General features: G+C 40.3%; 3 protein-coding genes and 1 non-coding gene across 4 annotated transcripts; 2 read left to right on the forward strand and 2 right to left on the reverse strand.

Moving 5' to 3' along the window:
- Window positions 1–1,567: 1,567 nt before the first annotated feature.
- cfap276 (cilia and flagella associated protein 276) lies at window positions 1,568–2,549 on the forward strand. Its single transcript, XM_053318235.1, has 4 exons — window positions 1,568–1,642; window positions 2,016–2,132; window positions 2,245–2,360; window positions 2,450–2,549. The coding sequence occupies exons 1-4, from the start codon at window positions 1,568–1,570 to the stop codon at window positions 2,547–2,549; spliced, it is 408 nt and encodes a 135-aa protein (XP_053174210.1).
- Window positions 2,550–3,298: 749 nt separating this feature from the next.
- On the reverse strand, window positions 3,299–13,359 carry smc5 (structural maintenance of chromosomes 5). Its single transcript, XM_053317520.1, has 24 exons — window positions 13,170–13,359; window positions 12,184–12,325; window positions 11,932–11,984; window positions 11,624–11,786; window positions 11,147–11,281; window positions 10,712–10,852; window positions 10,465–10,626; window positions 9,439–9,510; window positions 8,754–9,009; window positions 8,408–8,562; window positions 8,141–8,254; window positions 7,918–8,012; window positions 7,640–7,772; window positions 7,381–7,554; window positions 7,025–7,194; window positions 6,795–6,918; window positions 6,290–6,412; window positions 5,966–6,091; window positions 5,767–5,862; window positions 5,232–5,336; window positions 4,983–5,102; window positions 4,592–4,771; window positions 3,874–3,969; window positions 3,299–3,706 (listed from the first exon to the last, which is right to left on the reverse strand). The coding sequence occupies exons 1-24, from the start codon at window positions 13,334–13,336 to the stop codon at window positions 3,572–3,574; spliced, it is 3,237 nt and encodes a 1,078-aa protein (XP_053173495.1). The 5' UTR covers window positions 13,337–13,359; the 3' UTR covers window positions 3,299–3,571.
- zgc:195245 (uncharacterized protein LOC565483 homolog) lies at window positions 13,335–21,435 on the forward strand. Its single transcript, XM_053317950.1, has 6 exons — window positions 13,335–13,351; window positions 15,177–15,299; window positions 17,533–17,612; window positions 18,173–18,320; window positions 18,398–18,542; window positions 21,334–21,435. The coding sequence occupies exons 1-6, from the start codon at window positions 13,335–13,337 to the stop codon at window positions 21,433–21,435; spliced, it is 615 nt and encodes a 204-aa protein (XP_053173925.1).
- On the reverse strand, window positions 15,060–15,436 carry LOC128358157 (small Cajal body-specific RNA 2). The gene has a single exon (XR_008321366.1). It is a non-coding gene; the product is annotated as a small Cajal body-specific RNA 2 (non-coding RNA).
- Window positions 21,436–21,807: the final 372 nt, after the last annotated feature.

Here is a 21,807-nt window from a genome sequence, read left to right on the forward strand (position 1 = left end):
CTGGTAAAATAAGTAGATGATATATGATAACAACAAGGACGTGAACTGAGTGACTAATATAGGCTAAGTAAACACCTGCTAAGGAAACATATGTTCATTTCCCACACACAATATGTGAAGGAGGCCAGAGGGGTTTCAACAGTCTCGTACAGCAAGTTCTGTCACTTTGTGCCAATTAAAAACTATTGAAACTACAGAATCTATATGTGTTTCCTCTTCATTTGTATTTCATTTTAAAGCTGAAAAAGCAAAAATACACATTTAGAACACAGTCTTTTACAGACTTCCCTGTTTTATCAGACATATGTGTGGCTGGATGAAATAGTTTTTAGGTCACCTAACTTTCACAATGTTTAAAAATGTTGCATTAAATAATCAGTATTTAAATTACACAACAAGCTGAACTTAACTGCAAAAAGTCTCACATCTCTTTACACATAACAGCTACAATTTTGATGTTTTGCAGGATTTCTCATCAACAACTTCCTATAAGCACAATGCACATTTTACAATAGGAACAGCTGAAACCTGTGAGAATTTTAGCTCTGATTGTTATTCATAATGTCTCTAACAGTGCTCCTCACCTCTTTGCACATGGGTAAGTCCGCAGATGCGTGTGCAAAAAGCAGCCACACTAAAAAGTGGCTCAGCTGTACCCGGCCTCGCTGCATCGTTGCCTCCTGTCTGAGCTGAAGTGATGTGGATCACATCAGCACAGGGCTGACCTGCGCCCTCATGTGCAGCGGGAGGCGCGGCTTACCTGTGCCCGGTGAGCAAACACTGGGAGGTGATTGGCTCTGGCGCCTGTTTTCAGCCTGAATCATCACTTAACGAGTTGCTTTTAAACTACAACACATGAGACTGTAAAAATAAAAATAGTATATGGAAATTATCTGTAAAAATATGCTGGTAACCGTAATCGCCCTCAGTAAATAATCCTGACGCACCTATGATAACTTTTAAAGTGGTAGGTTTAGTTTGTTTCTCAAGATAATGGGCCTGTGAGATTTTGGAATTTTGACTTAGATGCCGGAAAATAACCTGTTTTGATATAATAGGTTCCAACTCAAATGATCAGTTACAATTTAATTAGATTTTTATTTTATTTTTTTGTTGTTTTTTGTTTTTATTTTGAGATGTAAGAAGTAAATCGAACATTTTATCGAGTTGAACTTGTTAAAGTTAATGTTCCTTACTTTATTGAATGTAGCCTAGCTACATTTTACAAGGAACTGCATCTCAGTCCGAACAGTGAGCATTGTTTTCTTTTGGTTGTCTTTTTGTGTGTCACTGAGTCTGATCGTTAGTATCTGTGGCAGTAGATACATATCTCACTATCTCTTTTGAGGCCAGATAACATTTTAATATACTTTTGCTTTTAGTTTCTTCTTTCCCATGTTTCAGGTATGGCAGAATGGAGGAAGAGGAGGGAGGAAGGACACGTTCGATAACGGTGACCGGAAGTTGTCGGTTGCTTAGAAACCAGGTTGTAAACAAGTAACTAGAAACAAACACCTCAAATCTGGACACATGATGTTTGTGTGCTGAGCTCCGTGTAGTCATCGACATGTCGAGCCGGGATCCTTACCCCTACCCGAGGTTTGAGGATGGCTTCACTCTCAGCGGCTTCAGGCCGCAACAGGCGAGTCAACTTTTTACTGATATCAAACTTGTTCAGGTTTGTCAGAAATGAATGAATGAATTAACGGTAACAAAACACAACATGACCTGCATCACATTTGATCATGACAACTACGTTCATACTGAGCAGCATTATTCTATTCAAATGAGAGAGCAGATGACCATCAGACTGTGATACACATCTGGCTCATCTGTTCATTTCAATGAACTTCTTGTAGATATATTCTGTGTTTTTAGGGTCATTTAACGCTGAAACTGACAGGACTTCATATGAATTTCATGCCATTTACTTCTACTCTATATATTTTTTAATCAAATTGACTCACTTTCTTTGTAAATTTGGAATTGACTTTTTCTCCTCTTCTACTGAACAGAGAAAAACATATGAGAAGCCAACTCACATCGCCCAAACTGAGGAACCCTGGAGTCGTCTCCATGATGCAGCCACGATGGCCAGCAGTCGGAGGAGTGTCATGCATTCTGAGCATCAGGTAAGCTCCAGTCACACAACCTTTAACTGTCTGTGTGTGACTTCTGGATCCAGAGCAACATTTCAAGGCAAATGTACCTTAAGCACTTTGAACACTCTTTTCTAAACCTCAGGTTCCACATGACAGCCTTGACTTAAAGCTGAAGGCCATCTATGATCAACACACAGACTTTTTGTGGACCAAGAACGAGGTTTTATACCAGAAGGAGACTGTCTCTGAGGACAACAGGTACACAATTGTGATGTTAAGGACTGGCAGTGGCTTTTAAGGACTCTCATTACATCTAATAAATCATTTGTCTTGCCAATTTACAGAAGGACTCAGCAAAACTTAGAGAACATGCAGGAAAATGAACGCGAGAGGGACATCAGAGTGTGGGTTGACCCACAGAAGTGCTCAATTTACAGCATTAAGTGACACAAAGGTGAAATTCAGTTATATTATGATCCATAATCACCACATTAAATAATATCTGTGTGTAGAAACATAGATATACAAAACTGGTACTTCTGGTTTGTGGACTCTGACTTGTCTAAACTCACCCATGATGCGTTTCAAATACAAATATAAAGCCTTTTTTGTTTTTATTACCTCCACAGGCCTTTTCAAACAAGAGCCACATGATGACAGTTTCTACTTGGCATGTGTGATATCATCATCTCTGACTGCTGCTGAGAAATAAAGAAGTTCTTTCAATTTGTTTTTTTCCTGTTGGTGATTAGCCTCATTTCTGAATCACTTTAACTCCAAAATGAACATTAATGAAACACTGAAGAGAAGTGTGCCCCCCCCCCCTATTGTCACATTTTGTGACAGCCAAATGAATATTAAATGAAGGTACAGCACACACAGTTAAGGTATTATGCTTTTAAATAATACTGAAGGTTTCTTAGTTTTGATTTCATTTCTGTGCAGATTGCTCTGGGCTTCAAGGGGTTTTAGGAAAACCAATTTTTCACATTTCATTTATACTGAAGCACGATGGCATTTGTCTCTGATCTTTTTTCTCTCTATTGTGCCTGATTAGAATAACATGGTTGTATTTTGCATTTGGAAATTTATTTTCAAGAAAATATTATTTGCTACATCATTCTGCATTAAAGCAAATCTTACCAGGTATCAGACCTTATGACTTGTTGAAATAAATCTTAAACCCACTTAGAACAAAAACTGAAGAATATTTTTATTAAAACAAATATGCACAACCGGTGGACTAAATGAAATTTATTTGAAAAAGTGCTGCATAGAAAGGAGTGCAAACTAAGGTCCGTTAAAGACCCTTAAACCAAAATCCATACAGCATTCTTCCAGAAATAAAACAGCTTAAGAAGAAATTCTTTCCCGTAAATGATGAATTGTCAGTTTCACTTGATGGATATTTTGAAGTCACTGAACGGGAAACTAATTGAGATGAGGCAAGTCAGGTTGGGATGGTGGATTCATGCTCTGGCTTTTCTTTGGAGGCACTTTCTGACGAAAGCCTTCTCGTCCCATTTGCTGGGGGGAAGCATGTGTGAGCCGTTATGGACGCAGAGAACCGTCATCTCATCAGCATACTGAAGATTCTGCAGCAACTGAATACAAACACAGCAGAAGAGAGTTCTGGAGAGTCAAGAGCCAGACTCAACAACACAACAGATACACAGTCTGAGCACATAAACATTAGAACTACACAGAATACACAGAAGATGTACACACACACAGTATGATATCAGTCTGTTGTTACCATCTGAACACTCACTTTGGGAGTTATGAAGAAGTACTGGGATGTTGTCTCTTTGCAGGCTGTTTGGACGACGATGTCAAAGACTCTTCTTTCATTGATAGGATCCATTCCCTTCACAGAGGAAACAAACAGTCTCAGTCACATCCTCATACAGAGAGCACACAGGTGAGGGGAGGTTGAATATTTTGTGCGTTTAAAGGATGTATGTGAACATTTAGCTGCTTTGCCAAGAAGTTATTTACGATTTGTGCATTTTCCCTGCATGTATTAATTTGTCTCATCATGTTTAGATGTTCTACATTTTTAACTTACTGTTAGTTAAACCATGGACTAATGAAACAAGGATTAATGTTCATGTGCTGATCACACATAATGGATTCAGATTAGATGTGTGCTGATTTGATTTGGACTTTTTTCAAAACAGATATGAAAGGCTGTCATAACTTTTAGCTTCTAGATGATGTTCCCATGATGTGTTTATAACCAAAAAAAACATTGCAACCCTTCTCATTTGTCCACCAGTTTTTGTATTTTAACACAATTTCATATTAGATTGTTCAACATTTTTACTTTAAAAGAAACCTAAAAAAAACTTCTTGAGAAACATTTAACTGAAACTGAACACAACAGACTGACAGACAAAGACTGAAGTAAATGTTACTTTGATGCATAAAAACCTCATGCCTGGTTTACTGCACCATGTGTTCGTGTTTGAGAGAGAGGGAGAAAGTACCTGGTTGATCTCATCCACCACTCTGAAGGGGCAGCGGTTGAGCTCCTGCAGGGCCATGAGGTACAGCATGGTGGAGACACTGCGCTCTCCTCCACTCTGATGGTAGGCCGTCAGCTCGTGAAGTTGAGTGCTGCTGTGAAACTTAACCCGAATGCGGATCCCATACTTGTCATATTCCTCCTACAGACAGACAGCGGACAGTTAATGGAAAATAAATAAACACAATTGAGTTCTAATCTATCAGAGGTTGATGTGATTACATAACCTGTGAAACACCAGTTACAAATATCAACATCTTACATGAATATAAGGAAGCTTGACGATGAACTCATCCTGTGAACCTGTGATGTCAGATCAAGTGTTTGTGTTGCTGCTGTTTGTCTATATTTACCTCATTCTCTGAGTGCAGATCAACCTCTCCTGCACACTGCATGGAGCGGAAGAAATCACTGAACTTGACATTGATCTGTTCCACCAGCTGCTTCAGAGGGTTTAGCCAGCGTTCCTTAGCCTGTGGCACAAACACACCATAATCACTATACACATATTTATTCATGGAATGGCCTCATAAGAAATCATACACTAATCCACATTTGTGAATAAAGAAGCAAACGATCACTGAAGTGACACGGTCGTGTACCTCTGATATGTTCTGTCTGTAGTCATTCAGGGCATTGTTCTTGTCTTCCAGCTCCTTCTCTAGATGTTTGATCTCCTGTTCTCTTCTGTTGTACTCGTCAACAACCTTAGAAGCAGAGAATATTGAAGTGAGAAACATTTACACTCTGCTGGTCAAAAGAGTGAGGAAGCGATGAGCAATGAGTAAAGAAAGAAAGAAACTGATCATACTTTCCTGTAAAGAGATGAGACAGTTTCTAATCGAGTTCCAAAGTTTTTTTCTACAACATTTCCTGACTTAAGCATTATAAACCAATTCATAATTCATGCCTATGTATTTTAAACTGTAGTTCCTTACTGATGCTTTACTTTATTTTCCAAGACTTTTCCAGTTTTGGGAAAAAAGAAACAGTGTTACCAGGCATGAATAGATGGTTCTGAGAAGGTATGCTCTAATTTCATTTCTGTCTTTCTGAAGAGTAAAGTCATCATAGTTGTACCTATTTTTTTTTTTAATAAATGGATGAAAACCTCAGCAGATTATCATGTGCTCTTACACTTTCACTGAGGCCTGTGAAGCACTCGGCTCTGGCCCGCTCTTCATTCAGCATGGCATCGAGCTCATCCAGCGTGTCAGGCAGGTTGCTGAAAGCCTGTATTAACAAAAAACAAGAACCACTGATAATTTGAACACTAACATTCATATTTTATGTTCAAAAGGCCTCAGAAATATAATGAACTGTGAGGAACACTAACATTACGCAGGTCTTCAGGTAATGTCTCATCAGACTGCATCCTACAAATTGACTTCGCTGTCTTCAACAGGCCTTTGCATTGTTCTGTCAGCTGGACCTTCCTGTGCTCGAGACGACCGCATTTTTGCTGCAAGAACAAATGGACAGTTTGCATAAATCAGTGATAGAAAACAAAGAATTAATAATGTCATGGGCACTCCAGCAGGGTGGATGTTTGCTCACATGGGGCCTTGGAGTCGTGGTCCTCAAAATGAAGAACAGGCTATCAAACATATCCTGCCTCCATGATGCTGTTAGTGCATACAGCTGTATGTGAAATACTTACATCAGTGGTTTTGAGTTCAGAAGCGCCTTCTCTACAATCGTTCTCCAGTTTGGTCTTCTCAGCTGTAAGCCCCACCGTCTCCAGAGCCAGGTACACTTTCTCCATAGTCAGCTTGGCTCTCAGCTACAGAGAGAGAAACGAGGAAAACAGAGGCCACAAAGACAGTGGAACAATTAAAGACAGAAATAAGGCAGAGAAAGATTATGATACATATAGGGCTGCATTCACACCAAATCTGGTAATGCAGCACCTTCCAGCAGGGTTGTGCAGTGGATGTTTTTATTGGTGCTTTAAAATCTGTAACCATAGCATCAGAAATGATCTTACTGTTTACCATTACATGTGTTATAATGTCTGCTAGTGGGTAGAGCTCAAATTAAGACTTTAAATCATTTTTCTAATTCAAATGGTGGCAACCAAGAAAACACAGAAGAACAAGATATTAGAGAATATTACATTTTTATGTGTTTTCCTATTCAATCATATACGGTTCATTTATCCATACCTTCATCTGGGCCATGAATGCAGCGACTATGGACACCTTATCAGAGTTGATAGCTGCAATTTTCACTTTAGTCTCCTCTTCAATTTTCCTCAGGTCAATGCCACTCTGCTCCATCTGCTTCAAACTAAACACATGGAAAGATGGAGTACATCATGTTCAGAGACAATTTAATATTTCAGTCATGTTTGTAGATTTAAGACATATTGTATAGTTTTTCCAGAAAGACTTACCTGTCCTCTTTGGTACTGATTTTCTGCTCCAGTTGCCTCTTTTTGCCCTTTAGCTCGGATAGCTTCTTCTTCTCTGCCAGCAATTCGTTTTCACTGCGATCCAATGTGCTGGCTTGCTTCTGCAGAGCCTTCATCCGCTCATCGATCTCTCGTAACTTTAATTCACAGTCCTGCTCGCAGTGGAGATTACAGTTAAACTCGCAATTAATCATATTACATCCCTCTGTATTTCATCATCTGTTCTTTTTTTGCCTGCTCTTGATGAAGGACAGCTAGATGTAAAGTCATGGTTGTAGTGCGATGTTCTATGTATTTTACAGTCTAATAGGTTTCAATATGTCAAAGCTGTCACTCACCTTCATCTGCTGCTCCAGCTTCTGCTTCTCCACAGCATCCACAGTGATGGTGAGGTACTGGGAATTGTGCACTGCAGAGTTACTGGTGCTTATCTTGTTGGAGTAAAAGGACCTCTTCAAAGTGTATCTCTCCTCTGTTGTGTAAAAAACCTTGAGGTAAGGCTCCTCGATCACCTGTGAGTTTTTAAATGAAATTCACTTCCTTAATTCTCTGTTGCTCTGCTCTGGGAACTTGAATCATGTGGGACGAGGAACATACCGTTTTTATCATGGATTTGGTTTTCTCATTGCCCACTGGGACATCATGTACCCTGTACTGGTGACAGAGGTAACTCATCACCTCGTCAGGGGCATCAAACATCTCACGGAGGTAGGTGAAAAACCCGAAACGTCTGCAAAAAAATAAAGAAAATATTTTAAAAGAATGTAATAAAAAAATCTTTACTGAAGTGGTCACAGGCAGAGACACTATTACACTAATAGATTCAGATTATGTTGATTTTAGAGGTTGCCAAAGAAAAATAAATGTTCTCTCACTTCAATGACTCGACGTTTCGGGATGGAGGTCGCCCAGAACACGAGTCCTCTGGAGCAGAAATGGAGTTCACCCTCAAGTTCTTCTTGTCACGGACCTGAGGATCAAGAAAGATCAAACTCAATTTTTTATTTGGGAGGGTAAAAAGTCACCTCTCCTCACAAAATGTTAAGCAGAACTACAATTTGCACTCAACAGGACAATCATAATCTGCAGGACCCTGACCTCGACCATGAACTTCTCCATGTCCTCTTTCTTCTGGAAAACAAACGCCCGCAGGTCATGGAATGAGATGTGGTTCTCAACGTACTTGGCATATCGAGGATCTTTTACATTGATCTGAGGAATGAAGACAGGATTGGCATTAGACCTCATTCTTATCTAGTGATATGTGAAAAATCAGAGATAAGAACTTTTCCCAATTATGAGAGCATAAACGCACACTCGACTCATTCTGTCATATATGGATATAAACACATTGTGCAGACTCACCACAAGCATCATGGGCTCATGGACGTTTCCTTCAAACATATGTTTGTTCTGCCTGAGCCACTGCAGGGCGGTGTGTGTGTCTCTGTGGCGTCCCCGCAGCTTTTCCTCTTTGGCATTCATCATGTTGTTCATGTCTCTGAGCTTTTTCTCCAACACTGGCAATAAAAAGAAAGAGACAATCTACATGAACCACTTTCTGTTCCCTTTGAATTCGGTCTGTCTATTATGTGGTCTTTAACTCACACTGGCAGAGTGTAAGTATCCGAGTGAGCAGGATCATATGTTAAATATGTTTAACAATTAGATCTTTGTTTAGAGGACACTGTATAGTTTGTGGAAAACTCACTTCTGGACTCAGCACAGAGGTTGTCCTTCTCCCTGCGTAGGTCGGCCTTCTCTCCTTCGATCTTGGCCCTCTCTTCCTGGATGCGCCTCAGCTCGACATTGACGGCATTGATCCTCGGTGTGACATCTGGTTGGTCACCAATTTTGCCGAGCTCTGCCTTCAAGTCTTCAATGGTCCGTCTGGTGTTGTTGATTCGCTTCTGGTGGTCTTCCTTCTCCATCTGCTTCAGTCTCAGCCTTTGTTTAATATCTTCGATCTGTAGATAAGAGCAGGGAGAGTAGTTATTTATCATGAACAACAAACAGCTATAGATGAAGTGTGTTTTATACTATCAGTTAAATGGAAATTTCTGTTATCTCTTCTTTACTAGATACCAAGCTATGAATACATTATTGCTTAATTATGTGAAATAATTTCAGACATTTTCAAAACATAATTTGATGTAAAGCACTCAAATGGATTCATTGTCAAACTTAAATGTTTGTTCATTCAGATATGAAGCCCCTGTTCATCACACTTTTTAAAAAAGCATACAGAATTTATTTTATCGTTCTTGTGAAGTTTTTTCCAAGAGAAAAGCACCCCAAATTCTATATGTTGTCAAATTAAAATGACAGAAACAAAGACGACATATTATCAGCACTGACAGCTGCTCTGCTCTAAAAAGAAATGTGCAAAGTCTCACCTCTTTGTGTTTTCGATCCAACTGATCTTGTTTCTGTTTGCACATCAGAGACGCTTCTTTAATGGCAGTAGTCTGAAAAAACAACAAGATCATCGTTGCCATCATAATAATAAAACCTTTTTTTCCATACAAAAACATGCGATACAATGAGCTCCACTAAACATATAAAAAGTCAGATGCAGTCAATTAATACTTTAAGCAAGTTTAAAATGCAGTAAATGTTTCAAAATCTATTTATGTTATGTTTTAATTGATATGCACAATCTCAACGCAGACAGACTGCTCCAGTCTGTAGGCATTATGAACTAATGACTTGAGTCCTGGACCGAGGAACAGTTAAAGAGAGAGTGTCACCAGAAGACAGTGATCTGTTAAGAACATAATCTGTGAGGAAATTCACCGATGGTGTCTGGAGCGAGAGTGTAAGGTGATTTTAAAAAGATGAGAAACACCTTAAAAAACAATTGTATAGCTTATAGGCAGCCAGTGACGAGAGTTTATTATGTAGGTGATATGTGCACTCAGTTGTAGATGTTTGATCATGTTCTTGGGGGAGCCAAGAACATGATGAGGAGAATTATAGCAATTGAGATGAGTGTAAACAACAAATGGTTTTCACCGTTGCCCTGTGAAAGAAATGGCACGAGCTTCGTAATGTTCTTTACGCTACTTTTCCAAATTCTTTACGCCACTTTTCCAAATTTAAATAACCTATAACAGATGTAATATTACAAGAATGAGCACTGAGATGTGAAATGAGGTTCTCTCTTTTGGCCGATTGCCCAATAACCAAAATCCCATTTTTATACAATGGCAAAAGGTCAGCATCTATAAAAGTGGTGAGGGTTCAGCAAGTGGTCAACTGTGACAAATATAACATGAGGATTATACTTGATATGTGAGATCAAATCATAGGTCTGTCTCATACACCTACGTGATATGTGACTATATTTCTTCTTTTAGACCCACGTATCATACTACAGACCTGTCAGATAGTACCAATATTTTCTTTGGCTGAATTCTCACCTTTGCCTTTATTTGTGCCTCAGTGGGCTTCAGCTGGTTTTCAATCAGCTGGATCTTTCTCAGCATGGGCGCCTGGGCCTGCTTCAGGGCAGAAAGCTGCCTTTTGGCCTCGTCTCGCTCCTTCTTCACTCCCTCAAGCTCCTTACGGGTGGTCTCATACTCCTGTAATCAGAGGGGAACAGGGACAGAGCTAACACAGTGTTTGTCTCTTGATCTCTCTACAGAGTGTTTCATTTCAATCACTCACCACCCATGGTTTCTTCTTCCCCAGCAACTCAATCACGTCCAGATGTCTCTTCTTTTCATAGTAACGGTTCACATCATGTTTGTTCCTCTCGTTCCTCTGCTTGGCCTTCTCTAAGAAGCTGGCCTTCTCCTTCACAACGTTCTACAGAGAAACAACACAACCAGCAACATTGAAAAACTTCTTCTTTTTTTTTTTTTTACATTTTTAATTAATCATTTCTGTCTATGGTGTAGCTGTGATTTTGTTTTGTTCAATACTTTGTTCAAGACATTTAAAAAATATTATATGTCTCTTTCATATGCATTGATTCTTTAAAAAAAAGTGTAAAAAAAAAAAAAGTCAAATATTTTTCCCTAACCAGGACACTCCTAAACATAAACACACTGACACAAACTCATGACATGCTATATACATCCATATAAGCTGCATGTTCACCTCCAGTTCTCGCTCTTTCTTGCGGAAGTTTTTGAGCTCACAGTGGTATTCATACATCTCTGGTGGCCCCACTGACTTCTCAGTTGCCTCCAGCAACTCAATTTTGGACATCTTGGCAAACTCTCCCACTTTTTCCTGCAGGGACAAACCAACCACATAAACAGGAAGGAGGGAAACAGTGAAACACAAATAATTAGGTAATATTGATGAAATATTAGCATTTTTACTATTTGTATGATCAAAAACATGTCCATCATATCAACAAGCTGTCACATTGCTTAAATATTGAAAGTTATGTTTGAAAAAAAAAAGAGAATAAAAATGATGAATGAGATATACAATAAATCTTTAACAAAACTGCACAAATAACACCTGCACTGTGCAACTATCCTACAATTTCACAGCAATAATTAAGCAGACTGAACTCCACAGAAAATGTTTAGCAGCACCAGTGTAGCCTTAGTGAGAAACACGTACCTGAGGCAGAAACTGGCAAAGGTTGCTGACTTGGATACAGAGAGCTTTGACCTCCTCTTCCACTGCTTTCTGGTTGCAGTGTCGTCCATTCAGCATCCAGAGAGACTGGTTATTCTCCACATGGATCTCTCTGTTAATTATTACATTTCCATCGTTCTTGTGCCTGGAGTAAGAAAAAGAAGTTTGAATCTGCATCAATATTTCTTTCAATGAATTCATCAAGAATTTCCTAATAAATAATAAAATAATAATAATAATTTCACTTATCTAGCAGCGTGTGTATCTACAAACTGCTTAAAACAACTTACAGTTCAATCTCAATAGATCCTTTAGTGCGGCCGCGTTTCACATAGAGGCCAACCTATACAGAAACAAAAGCAGCTTTAATAAATATCAATCATCTTCAGAATTGCAATTCATTTACATATCAGCTGACAACGGTGCCATGATTTGACACAAACGTTCAAAGGATTTTAACCTAATATTGACTATCTGGAAAGTGCTGAATATAAGCTTCGACAAGTTCAGAGAACATCTACCAGTGTTGCTCTGCAGTTTACCTTGTCCCCTCTGCCCAGGATAGCAGTTTTGCCAGCCAGACCCAGACAGATGGCACACACAATGCTGGACTTGCCAGTTCCATTGGCTCCAACAATCATGTTCAGGTTAGGTCCAGGATACACCACAGAGTAGTCATAGGTCCTGTCAGAGTACAAGGTTTTAGAGCAGAGGTGGGACGGATTAGCTGAAATAAAGACCACCTCCCACAACATAGATAATTACACTTTTGTAAAGTAATATGTACATTTTAGGGAAAATGAGCAGTACTAGTATTACTATGCCATATTTAAGGACGTGGCAACTGCTTGGACTTCGACTCAAGACAAGGCTTGGATTTGACCCTCAAAATCTTAAGACTGACTGGTACTTAAGGACAAACATGAATGAATTAAGGCATGAAATGCTCCGATTGGAACAATAATGTTTACTATTTAGTTTTGCCACAAAATAGTATGATTATACCACATCAGTTTCAACATGCTGGACACAAGATGTTTCCTACTTCACATACTACAGTTTGTTCGCAGCACTAAAGGCTTCAAGTTTCCGCATCACACTTTTATAAGCTATATTTGACCACAATTGGCTTGAAACTAGTGGTGATGTCCCAAATCATGCTCGAGTCCACTCTTAAAAGTCTGATTTTCAGTGCTCAGAGAACATGTGAAAACAGCCATCTAGTGTCAAACTCTGCACATGCATAATTCTGCACAGTAAAGCTCAAATATCCTACTGTAGGAACAAGAAACAAACACAAGAGGGGACTTATATCTTATTTGTGTTTTCGTGGTCTGTCCTGTGTTAGCTTGCCTCCAGCAGGCTCCGTGGATTCACGACAGGTTAATGTTCATTTAAAGCTTCTTAACAGCGCTAATATAAGTGTGCAAAGTTAACCATGTGTTTTCCATCAGTCTGTATCTGTGTCCACTCGGTGAGGCTCTGTCTGGGGAGCAGCTGACTGACAGCCGCCGTGAAGTTAACTTACAGGAAGTTTTTCATGGTGATGCGGAGGATGGACCCCTCCACAAAATGCTCCCCTTCTTCAGCTCCGGGCCGCTGACTGCCAGGCAGCATGTTGGCTCCGCGCTGACTGGAGGTCTGATTGGCGGTGCTGTCATGACTGACCCGGGGTCTCTTCCTGGGCTCCGACATGGCGAACAACAACAGGTGAGCTTGTTCACCCTCGCGCGCTTCGCCCGGTAGTTGCCCACAGCTTCTCCTGACAGCTGATTGGACGACCCGGGTCACGTGTGTACACAAAACTGACGACATCATAACTGTTCACGCACATTATCGCGAGACCTTAGTACACGTCCTATGATTCACGATTACGTAATTATACTTCAATTGAACCCAAACTAACCCTTTCTACATCTGTTTACGTTCATTATTGTTTACAGTCTTTGAAGCAGGCAGCTTAATTTAAGTTTTTTTTTACTTTATTGAACAGACTGCATATTACAAAATGGCATACAGCTTGAAACCAGGTAACAAAGGCATGACATAAGACATCAATAATATAAAGGTTTCTTCAAAAAAAGAAATACTGTACATAAAGGTGTAAATAAAAGCACTTCTCATAGATAAGACATTTTTGGAAGACTTAATAATAATAGTAACTTTATTTGGTATAGTACCTTTCACAAAGTTCTTCACAGAATACAAAAATACCATAAACAAAATAAACCCAAAGGCAATAAAAACATACAATAGCAACAAGAACTAAATTAAAATATAACAGTCCATAAAAATATAAAAAATAATACCACAGGCAAACAGAGGACATTCAAGAGAGACAAGCACTAAAAACAATTTTAAGTGAGAGAAAGGCCAGATTAAACAGGTAAATCTTACTTTTTAAGAACCTCTACAGAGATTGCAGATTGTAAGCGTAAAGGTAGAGAGTTCCATAGTATTGGAGCCACTACTGCAAAGGCCCAATAACATTTTGTTTTCAGGCAGGAGTGAGGGACAACCAGTAGGCCTTGGTCAGCAGACCTCAATGACCTACTGGGTCTATATGGACACAGTCACATGAGTACTCTGTTTCCTGATGATACAGGGCTCTGTAAGTAATTACAAGAACCTTAAAATAAATTCAGAAACTGATGGGGAGCCACTGTAAAGAATATAAAATGGCTGTAATGTGTGACCTCCTTAATAGAGTCAAAGTTTCTCTTCAGCTCAGTTTAAAAAAACAGGAGGTGCCGAGACTTACTGAGTTAACATTTATGTATGTAAATTGCAGCAAAAAACAAATCTTCCTTAATCAAAAACACAAAAGACAACTTCTTTAAAAGAAAAACAAAATTCACTGACAAAATATCTATGAATAAAGCTGAAAACCGCAGACAAAAATGTGTCAGTGTGGATGTGAGACCAAAACCGATGCATAAAGGTTTCCATGCTGGTTTCACTAAATGTAAGCAGGTATGTATGTCCTTTTTGTATTTAAGAAGAAATTAATTAGCTTGGTGTGTGACCATATCACACTGAAAGGCACTCATCTTCTTGTTGTGACTAGATTAGGGAGGTGTCCTTTAAATTTAGACATAATTCCTACCTTGTAAAAGATTAAAAAGGAGGGGGACTGTGGATTTTAACTAGAGGTTTTCTAAAGGTCAGAGTGAACAGCAGGAGAAGAACTTGACTATTAGCCTAATCTGTTCAGTGTCATTAAGTTTTCACAGGGGAAGATACACGATGATACAACATACTGATAATCTGGAGTGAACTCTACAGTTATGAGGTAAATGTTTGCTGCACTGTAGACACAGAGAGGAGCTGGGGGTGGCTCCTTTGTTCTACAGCAGCAGTGTTTCTGCAGCTAGATCAGGCCTCTAATTAGCCTGTAAGGGCTCCTAGCTGCTTGTGGTTAGATCAGAATCGCCTCTTTACTCAGTGTCCGTCGTGAAGTTCGGGGGGTGAACCCCAAACTCACCCTGGACTAGTATATCTGATCAACTCATCACATCTGAACCACACCGTGCAGCGTGGAGGCCCCTAAGCTTAAATACGTGCTGCTGCTCAGTGCCGCGGAGGCTGCAGAGCGTCTTTCCTATCATCTCCAGTCTGAGCAGAGGCCGAATCAGACCGGATCAAATAAGATCACTGTGTAGGTTTTTAAAGATATACACACTCACACACTCAAACATTCAAACATTCAAACAATCACCACTCACCACTCACCACTCACCACTCACCACACACACACACACACTCCTTTCAGCCGCCATTCACACTGTGAAAAAATAACTTCCGGGTTGTACTTAAAGCTCACGGCCGCGTTGCATCATGGGATAGTAATGTAGAAACTATGTCGCCCTCACGTGGTCATAAACATCATGTGTTTATCTTTTTCTTCTTTGCCTGAAAGTTCTTCCTTCAAATGTAGAAATTGTAGTTTAACAACTGCATAAGAAGAACCCATAATGCATTATAGTGCATAACGAGTATGTAGTAATTGAAAACACTATATTACAGTTAAATGGTATCTGTGAGTTTGTTTACTCTTTCATTTGTTTTAAATGAATTAGATTCTACAAAATATGGTGTATTACAGCATAAAATGCTTTTAACAACATACAATCACAAAATCTATGATTTGATGTTGGTTCGCCTGTTGTTGGAGCCTCTCTCAGCATTAATGAACTCACTAGTGGAGGAGTCTATTGGTATGGTGCCATGCTAGGTTGGTTTTAAGCTGCATTTGTGTCTACCACAATTAACTAATCTAGTATCCTGTGCCCCGTGGGGGTTGTGAGGTAATCTTGAATGCCGTAATACCACTACTGACAACTGCGAGGCAGCACATTGAGTCTGTGGATCCTCCGTGTCAACAACAATATGTTGGTCTTGAATGCTGAGAAGAAACAGACAACAGAAAAACTGTTGTGAGGAGGTATGATTCTTTTCACAATGGACTAAAAAAAGGAATAGAAAGAGTGGACCTCTGCCATCCTGCCATGGAGGGGTTAAATGCAAAAAAAGTGAGTTCTTGCAAGTTGTTTTCTTATAGCTTTACTGTCTGGTGATTGAAAGGTCATTGTCTGGTTTGGTGGCCATCTGTCAGAGGTTTAGTTGACTTCGGTCAAGTCAAGTTTAGCCTCAGTGAGTTTACGGTCCTGACTGATTCTGATTTCTATGTGGCTGATAGACTTCAAATCCCTCCTCACATTATGTAGATCATGGACAAAAATTATAAGGACACTGTCATTAGGAAATATCTTTCAGATTAGTATGATCAAAATGATTGAATCAGAAGCCACAGCAACATTGTTACAGTCTACGTTCTCTGTCGCTGTTAAGTAGTGGCCTCATGAAACTGCTTTAGTTCAGTGAGTGAGACCTATCAAACACAATATTTACTTGCTGAGGAACTTTTATCCTCATGAGCATCACGCTGCTTTTTATGGATACTTGAATTCTCCCTGGATTCTCAAATATTTTAGTCACTTCAGAAAAATGATGGAGCCACCAGTAAACATGTGACATATCACCAGTCATGTGAAAACATTGCTGTTCCCATTTTAGTGATTTTCATGTTTTAACATAATTCAAAATCTTGGGTCACTAGGGTTTATAAAACTTTCTAAACCTGGAGGTATGAACCTGAAAATACATGATGAGGCCAAAGAGAAACTATATTTATCCTACAACAGGTCAGAGTGCCTGTGTTAGAGCAAAGGATAAGTTGTTGACAAGCTGAGATCAGGCAGAGTGATTTTGCTGGAATCCATCCCAGCTCTGAAGGACTGAAACAATGGATTCTATCACGTCATGCACTCATCAGGTTATCTCCCAGCTCAGCCTCTCTGCAGGGACTTGAGGAGGGTTTTATATATATAGGAACAGTAAAATGCACAATCAAAAACACAGTTTGAGGATCAATATATCTGTCTGTAAGGAAGTTTTCAACAAAAATGTGTCGTCACTTGGTATGTTTGACTTTGTTTGAGTGAGACACTGCTCACAGCAGCAGTCTACCATCTGCTCTTATAATGATCGTGTATGCTGGTTATCTGGTTTCAGTGGGTGCGGCAGAGATATCTGCTGGGTTTCAGTAGGATGTCATGCAACCTCCTCATGTTTGACCAAGGACAATCCTATTGTGGCCAAACTTGCACTTTTTGACAGGCTGACAGAGCTGTTACATCACCTTTGTGCTCCAAGCAAACACAGCTCACCTGCTTAACCAGCAGCACAGCGGGCACTGTCTGTTTTAGTTCTCATCTAATTATACCATCTGTCCAATCAGTTGAAGATCAAAATAAAGAGGGGGCACTGTTACTCACACATTTGGTTTGGCTAGTGAGTGTGACATAATTTACTGTTCAAGCTACTAACAGGAATTCTCCCGTTTTTTCCTCTTTCACATTTTCTAACTCTAAATATTCACAGAAACCAGGATATGGACATCACAGAAAAGGTATCTTGATGCACAAATACTGAACAAAAATGGAAAACCCATACATTTTATGATACAGCAAATGTATTATCAAATGATTAGAAGACTTGATTGGTGGAGTTATCAATCAAGTGTTACCAAGCATTTTACCTATCATATAGACGAGTCAGATTATCTATTTGAATGACAGATTGGTCTATCAACCAAATGTTTGTTTGATAGATTACAGTTATATGATCATCTTTAGAAGTATTTAGCTAATAGAATAAATCCAGACTGGTTCTGTTATGATTTTGTAATAACAGATTTTCAGCTTGTGATTTTTCCTCCCAAAAAGGATTCATATTGTTTTGAAAATAATGTCACCAAGTTATCATTTTTGAAGTTATCATTGTGTTTTTCTCCTATTAACTATTTTTGACTGTCATTTTGTGACTGAAATTATATATTAAATACTCTTTCAATTAATAACTGCTTCCAGAAAAGAATCGAACATTTAACTATTTATTTACAATTATTTTAGTAGAATTTATTAGATATGAGGGGTTTAAAGTTAAAGTCAGCTGTTTCATGTTCCTCAGAGACCTCTGTTGGCCATTCGCCACTGTCCCATCAGTCCCCAGCAGACTGCAGCGGTGAGGACATTATACCCAGAAAACTGAATGGCTCCTCAATGGAGATGCCCAGCCACCAGAACCTGCATCGGGAGCTGCTGCTCAGCCATAAACGGTACTGGCTCTACTTCCTTTCTTAATGTACTAATTCATGTTCTTAATAACTAACTGTGACTTTAACTGATGGTTCAGGGGCTTGCTGCCGGAGGAGAAGCCGGAGCTGAAACGAGTGTTGGAGCAGCGCAGACTGGAGCTGCACAAGGAGGAGGAGATGGCACAGCGGCAGCCCTCGGATCTGGAGATGGAGCTCCGCAAGAGGCAGCAGAAGCTGGAAGAGGTCAGGGGCATATACCACATAACTGAGAGACACTTCATACTTTTCAGTTTAAGTTTTTAGTTCGGTTTTACATAAAAACACAATTTTAAAATACAATGCATTGTCAAAGATCAAACCAGTAGCCCCTAGCCTTTTTAGTTTGTGACCTCCTCGGTAAAAACTGTTTGTTTGGGGTCCCTTGTCATGTTTTAGATGTCTATGAGCTGTCTGCAGTTCCACAAAAGAGAGATTCCCCCTTTAAACTTCTCAGATGGTTTTATTTAAACAACTGTTCAAGGCCCACAGGGGTAAACTTTTCCAATATTTCACAAAAAAGAGAAAAGATTAGAGAATAATCCAAAAATAAATTCAAAAATTTTCATCAATCCATTTTCCGCCACTTATCTGGGGCCAGGTCATGGTGACATTAGGCTGAGTAAGGAAATCCAGGCAACCTTCTCCCCAGCAATGCTCTCTAGCCCCTGCTGGGGGACACAAGGCATTCCCAGGCTGGGAGAAATATGTAATTCCTCCAGTTTATTCTGAGTTTGCTCCATGATTTCCTACCTGTTGAACGTGTCCAAACAGGGGACATCCTAACCAGGTGCCCAAACACTCTTCAGAGGAGACTAATTTCAGCCGCTTGTATACGTGATCTCATTCTTTCAGTCACCACCCAAAGCTTGTGACCATAGGTGAGGGTTGGACTGTAGACCAATTTGTAAATTGAGAGCTTTGCCTTCAGGCTCAGCTCTTTCTTGACCACAATGGTCCAGTACAACACCTGCATTACTGCTGATGCTGCACCGATCTGCCTGTCAGCCTCACGCTGCATCTTACAATCACTTGTGAATAAGACCCTGAGTTACTTGATCTCCTTCACTTGGGGCAGCAACCCAGAGGGAGCAGTTAACCTTTTTCCAGCAGAGCACCATGGCCTCAGATTTGGGGGTGCTGACACTTATCCCAGTTGTTTCACATTCAGCTGCAAAACATCCCAGTGCCTGTTAGAAGTCATAGTGTGCTGAAGCCAACAGAATTGCATAATTTGTAAAAAAGCAGAGAAGCAATCCTGAGGTGCCCAAGCTAGAAACTCTCCATCCTCCAGCTGCGCCTTGAAATTCTGTCTGTGAAAATCACAAACAGTATAGTGACACGGGACAGCCCTGGTGGAGCCCAACACCCACTGAAAAAAGGTCTGACTTACTGAATGAATGAAAAGAATGTGAACACAGCTCTCATAGCAGTTGTATAATGACCAAACAGCTTGCAATGGCTTAAGTATTCCTGCAAGGGTCAAGAGCTGGTCCACTGTTCCACAGCCAGGACAGAATCTGCATTGTTCCTCTGAATCAGAGGTTCGATAATTGGCTGGAGCCTCCTTTCCAGTATACTGCCATAAACTTTCCTTGGAGGCTGAGTAATGTGATTCCCTGGTAGTTGGAGCCCACCTTGTCCCTTTTTTTGAAAATGGGAACTACCATCCTGGTCTGCCAGTCCACAGGCCTGGTCCCCGATCTCCTTGCAACATTGAAGAGGCATGCCAGCCATGATAGTCCAACAATGTCCAGAGCCTTCAGCATCTCAGACTGAAGCTCATCCACACCTGGTGCCTTGCCACTAAGGAGCTATTTTACTACCTCAGAAACCTCTGCCAGGGATATAGGTGAGACTCTCCCTCAAAATGTTCCTTCCACTGTCCGACAATGTCCCCAGTCGAGGTTAACAGCTCTCCACCCCTGCTGAGAATAGCCTGAGCTTAGCCCTGCTTCCACTTCCTCAGCTGTCTGACGGTTTGCCAGAACTTCTTTGAGGCTGACCAAAAGTCCTTCTCCATGGCCTCCCCAAACGTCTGACACACCTGGGATTTTGCTTCAGCAACCACCTGAGCTGCTACCCTTTTAGCCCTTTGGTACCCATTTGGTACTTCAGGAGACCCTGAGCCAGCCAGCCCCTAAAAGCCTCCTTTTTCAGCTTAATGGCCTCCATCACTGTTGCCTGCCAACGGGATCCTGGGTTGCACCGGGCACAGGCATCGATGAACCTCCCGGCCACTACTCTGAGCAGCTGCCTCCACAACGGAGGTCCTGCACATGGCCCACTCAGATTCCATGTCCTGGTAGGGAAGAAGCCAGTGCTAGTGCTAGTGCTAGAGCTAAGAGGTAGAGCAGTACCAACTAGATATATTTGGGCTGACCTCTATGCACAGGATCAGTTCTGGAAATAAATTCTTGGAGGGGCTGGACTCTCTTCTTTTCTGGATTTGCCCAGGTTGAGATATGCTGGGTGGGTGTGAGGACACTCGTGTGTCCCCGGCTGAGTGCAGCAATGTTGGAGTTCATCCTGCAGAACGAGAGGGTCCCTTCTCTTGTGACTACAAGAAAACTCTGACTGTTGTCTTTGTGTATGCACCGAACAGCAATTCAGAGTATTGAGTAGGATTTGTTATTATAGTAGGAGTATATTTACATTACTCTGATGTTACTAGGATCTGAAGATTTCTCTTACCACTGCCATTACAAACATATCCATATTAAAAGTGTCAGTGGCTGACATTTTGTGTCAATATTAATGCAGTGTTACATCTGATCATGTTTATAGCCAAATATACAATATTTTTTATAGTTTTCCAGCTCAAGTCTTGTTACACTGAATAAGGTTTTTGAAACAGCATTTAGACCACATAGGAATAGGACATTAACGCACTCCATTTAAACTTGGTGATGTAAATTTCAATTGGTAGTAATATTATACTATTGCTTGCTTTGGTCACAAAGGATGACATTAACTGACTCGTATTTTGTTTGTCCAGTACGAGCAGGAGGAGATCAGACGGAGGGAGAACCAGCAGAAGATCCCAGAGTTTGTTCGGGTGAGGGACAACCTGAGACGCACACAGACGTTTGAGCATTGAGGCCCTGAGGCCCTGAGGCTCCCACCAGCCCCTGCAGCATCTCACCATGGTGGCCCTGTACTATGTTCACTTCTGTCTCTTCCCTGATATTAAATTGTGTTTTGAGATATCAGATACTGTATAAGGAATCATGCACACCAGGAAACACATGATCCATATTTAGAAATGTCTTCTTCGAACTTTGTTTTGTTTCTGATGAGGGAGGGTTCATATTTATTCCAAACTATGTGAAGCACTATTGGCTCTGGGAAAGGTACTACTGTTTGAGAGGCTTGATATTTTTTATGTTTTTTATCGTCATTATACTATTTATTTTTTCAAATCCACTTCTTATACTTCTTCCTACATTAAAGCAACACAAGACTGTTTTAT

This window comes from Scomber japonicus, chromosome 4, assembly GCF_027409825.1.
Source record: "Scomber japonicus isolate fScoJap1 chromosome 4, fScoJap1.pri, whole genome shotgun sequence".
Classification (NCBI taxonomy): Eukaryota; Metazoa; Chordata; class Actinopteri; order Scombriformes; family Scombridae; genus Scomber; species Scomber japonicus.

What these genes read in the sequence shown, in the direction of transcription:
- cfap276 (XM_053318235.1), top strand. Translation starts at nt 1,568, where the DNA reads ATGTCGAGCCGGGATCCTTACCCCTACCCGAGGTTTGAGGATGGCTTC. An exon ending in GCGGCTTCAGGCCGCAACAG is followed by an intron (nt 1,643 to 2,015) that starts GCGAGTCAACTT and finishes TCTACTGAACAG; the next exon opens with AGAAAAACATATGAGAAGCC. An exon ending in TCATGCATTCTGAGCATCAG is followed by an intron (nt 2,133 to 2,244) that starts GTAAGCTCCAGT and finishes TCTAAACCTCAG; the next exon opens with GTTCCACATGACAGCCTTGA.
- zgc:195245 (XM_053317950.1), top strand. An exon ending in ATATGGACATCACAGAAAAG is followed by an intron (nt 17,613 to 18,172) that starts GTATCTTGATGC and finishes CATGTTCCTCAG; the next exon opens with AGACCTCTGTTGGCCATTCG. An exon ending in CTGCTGCTCAGCCATAAACG is followed by an intron (nt 18,321 to 18,397) that starts GTACTGGCTCTA and finishes CTGATGGTTCAG; the next exon opens with GGGCTTGCTGCCGGAGGAGA.
- smc5 (XM_053317520.1), bottom strand. Translation starts at nt 13,336, where the DNA reads ATGTCGGAGCCCAGGAAGAGACCCCGGGTCAGTCATGACAGCACCGCC. An exon ending in CGAAACGTCGAGTCATTGAA is followed by an intron (nt 7,773 to 7,917) that starts GTGAGAGAACAT and finishes ATTTTTTTGCAG; the next exon opens with ACGTTTCGGGTTTTTCACCT. An exon ending in TACCTGAAGACCTGCGTAAT is followed by an intron (nt 5,863 to 5,965) that starts GTTAGTGTTCCT and finishes TTGTTAATACAG; the next exon opens with GCTTTCAGCAACCTGCCTGA.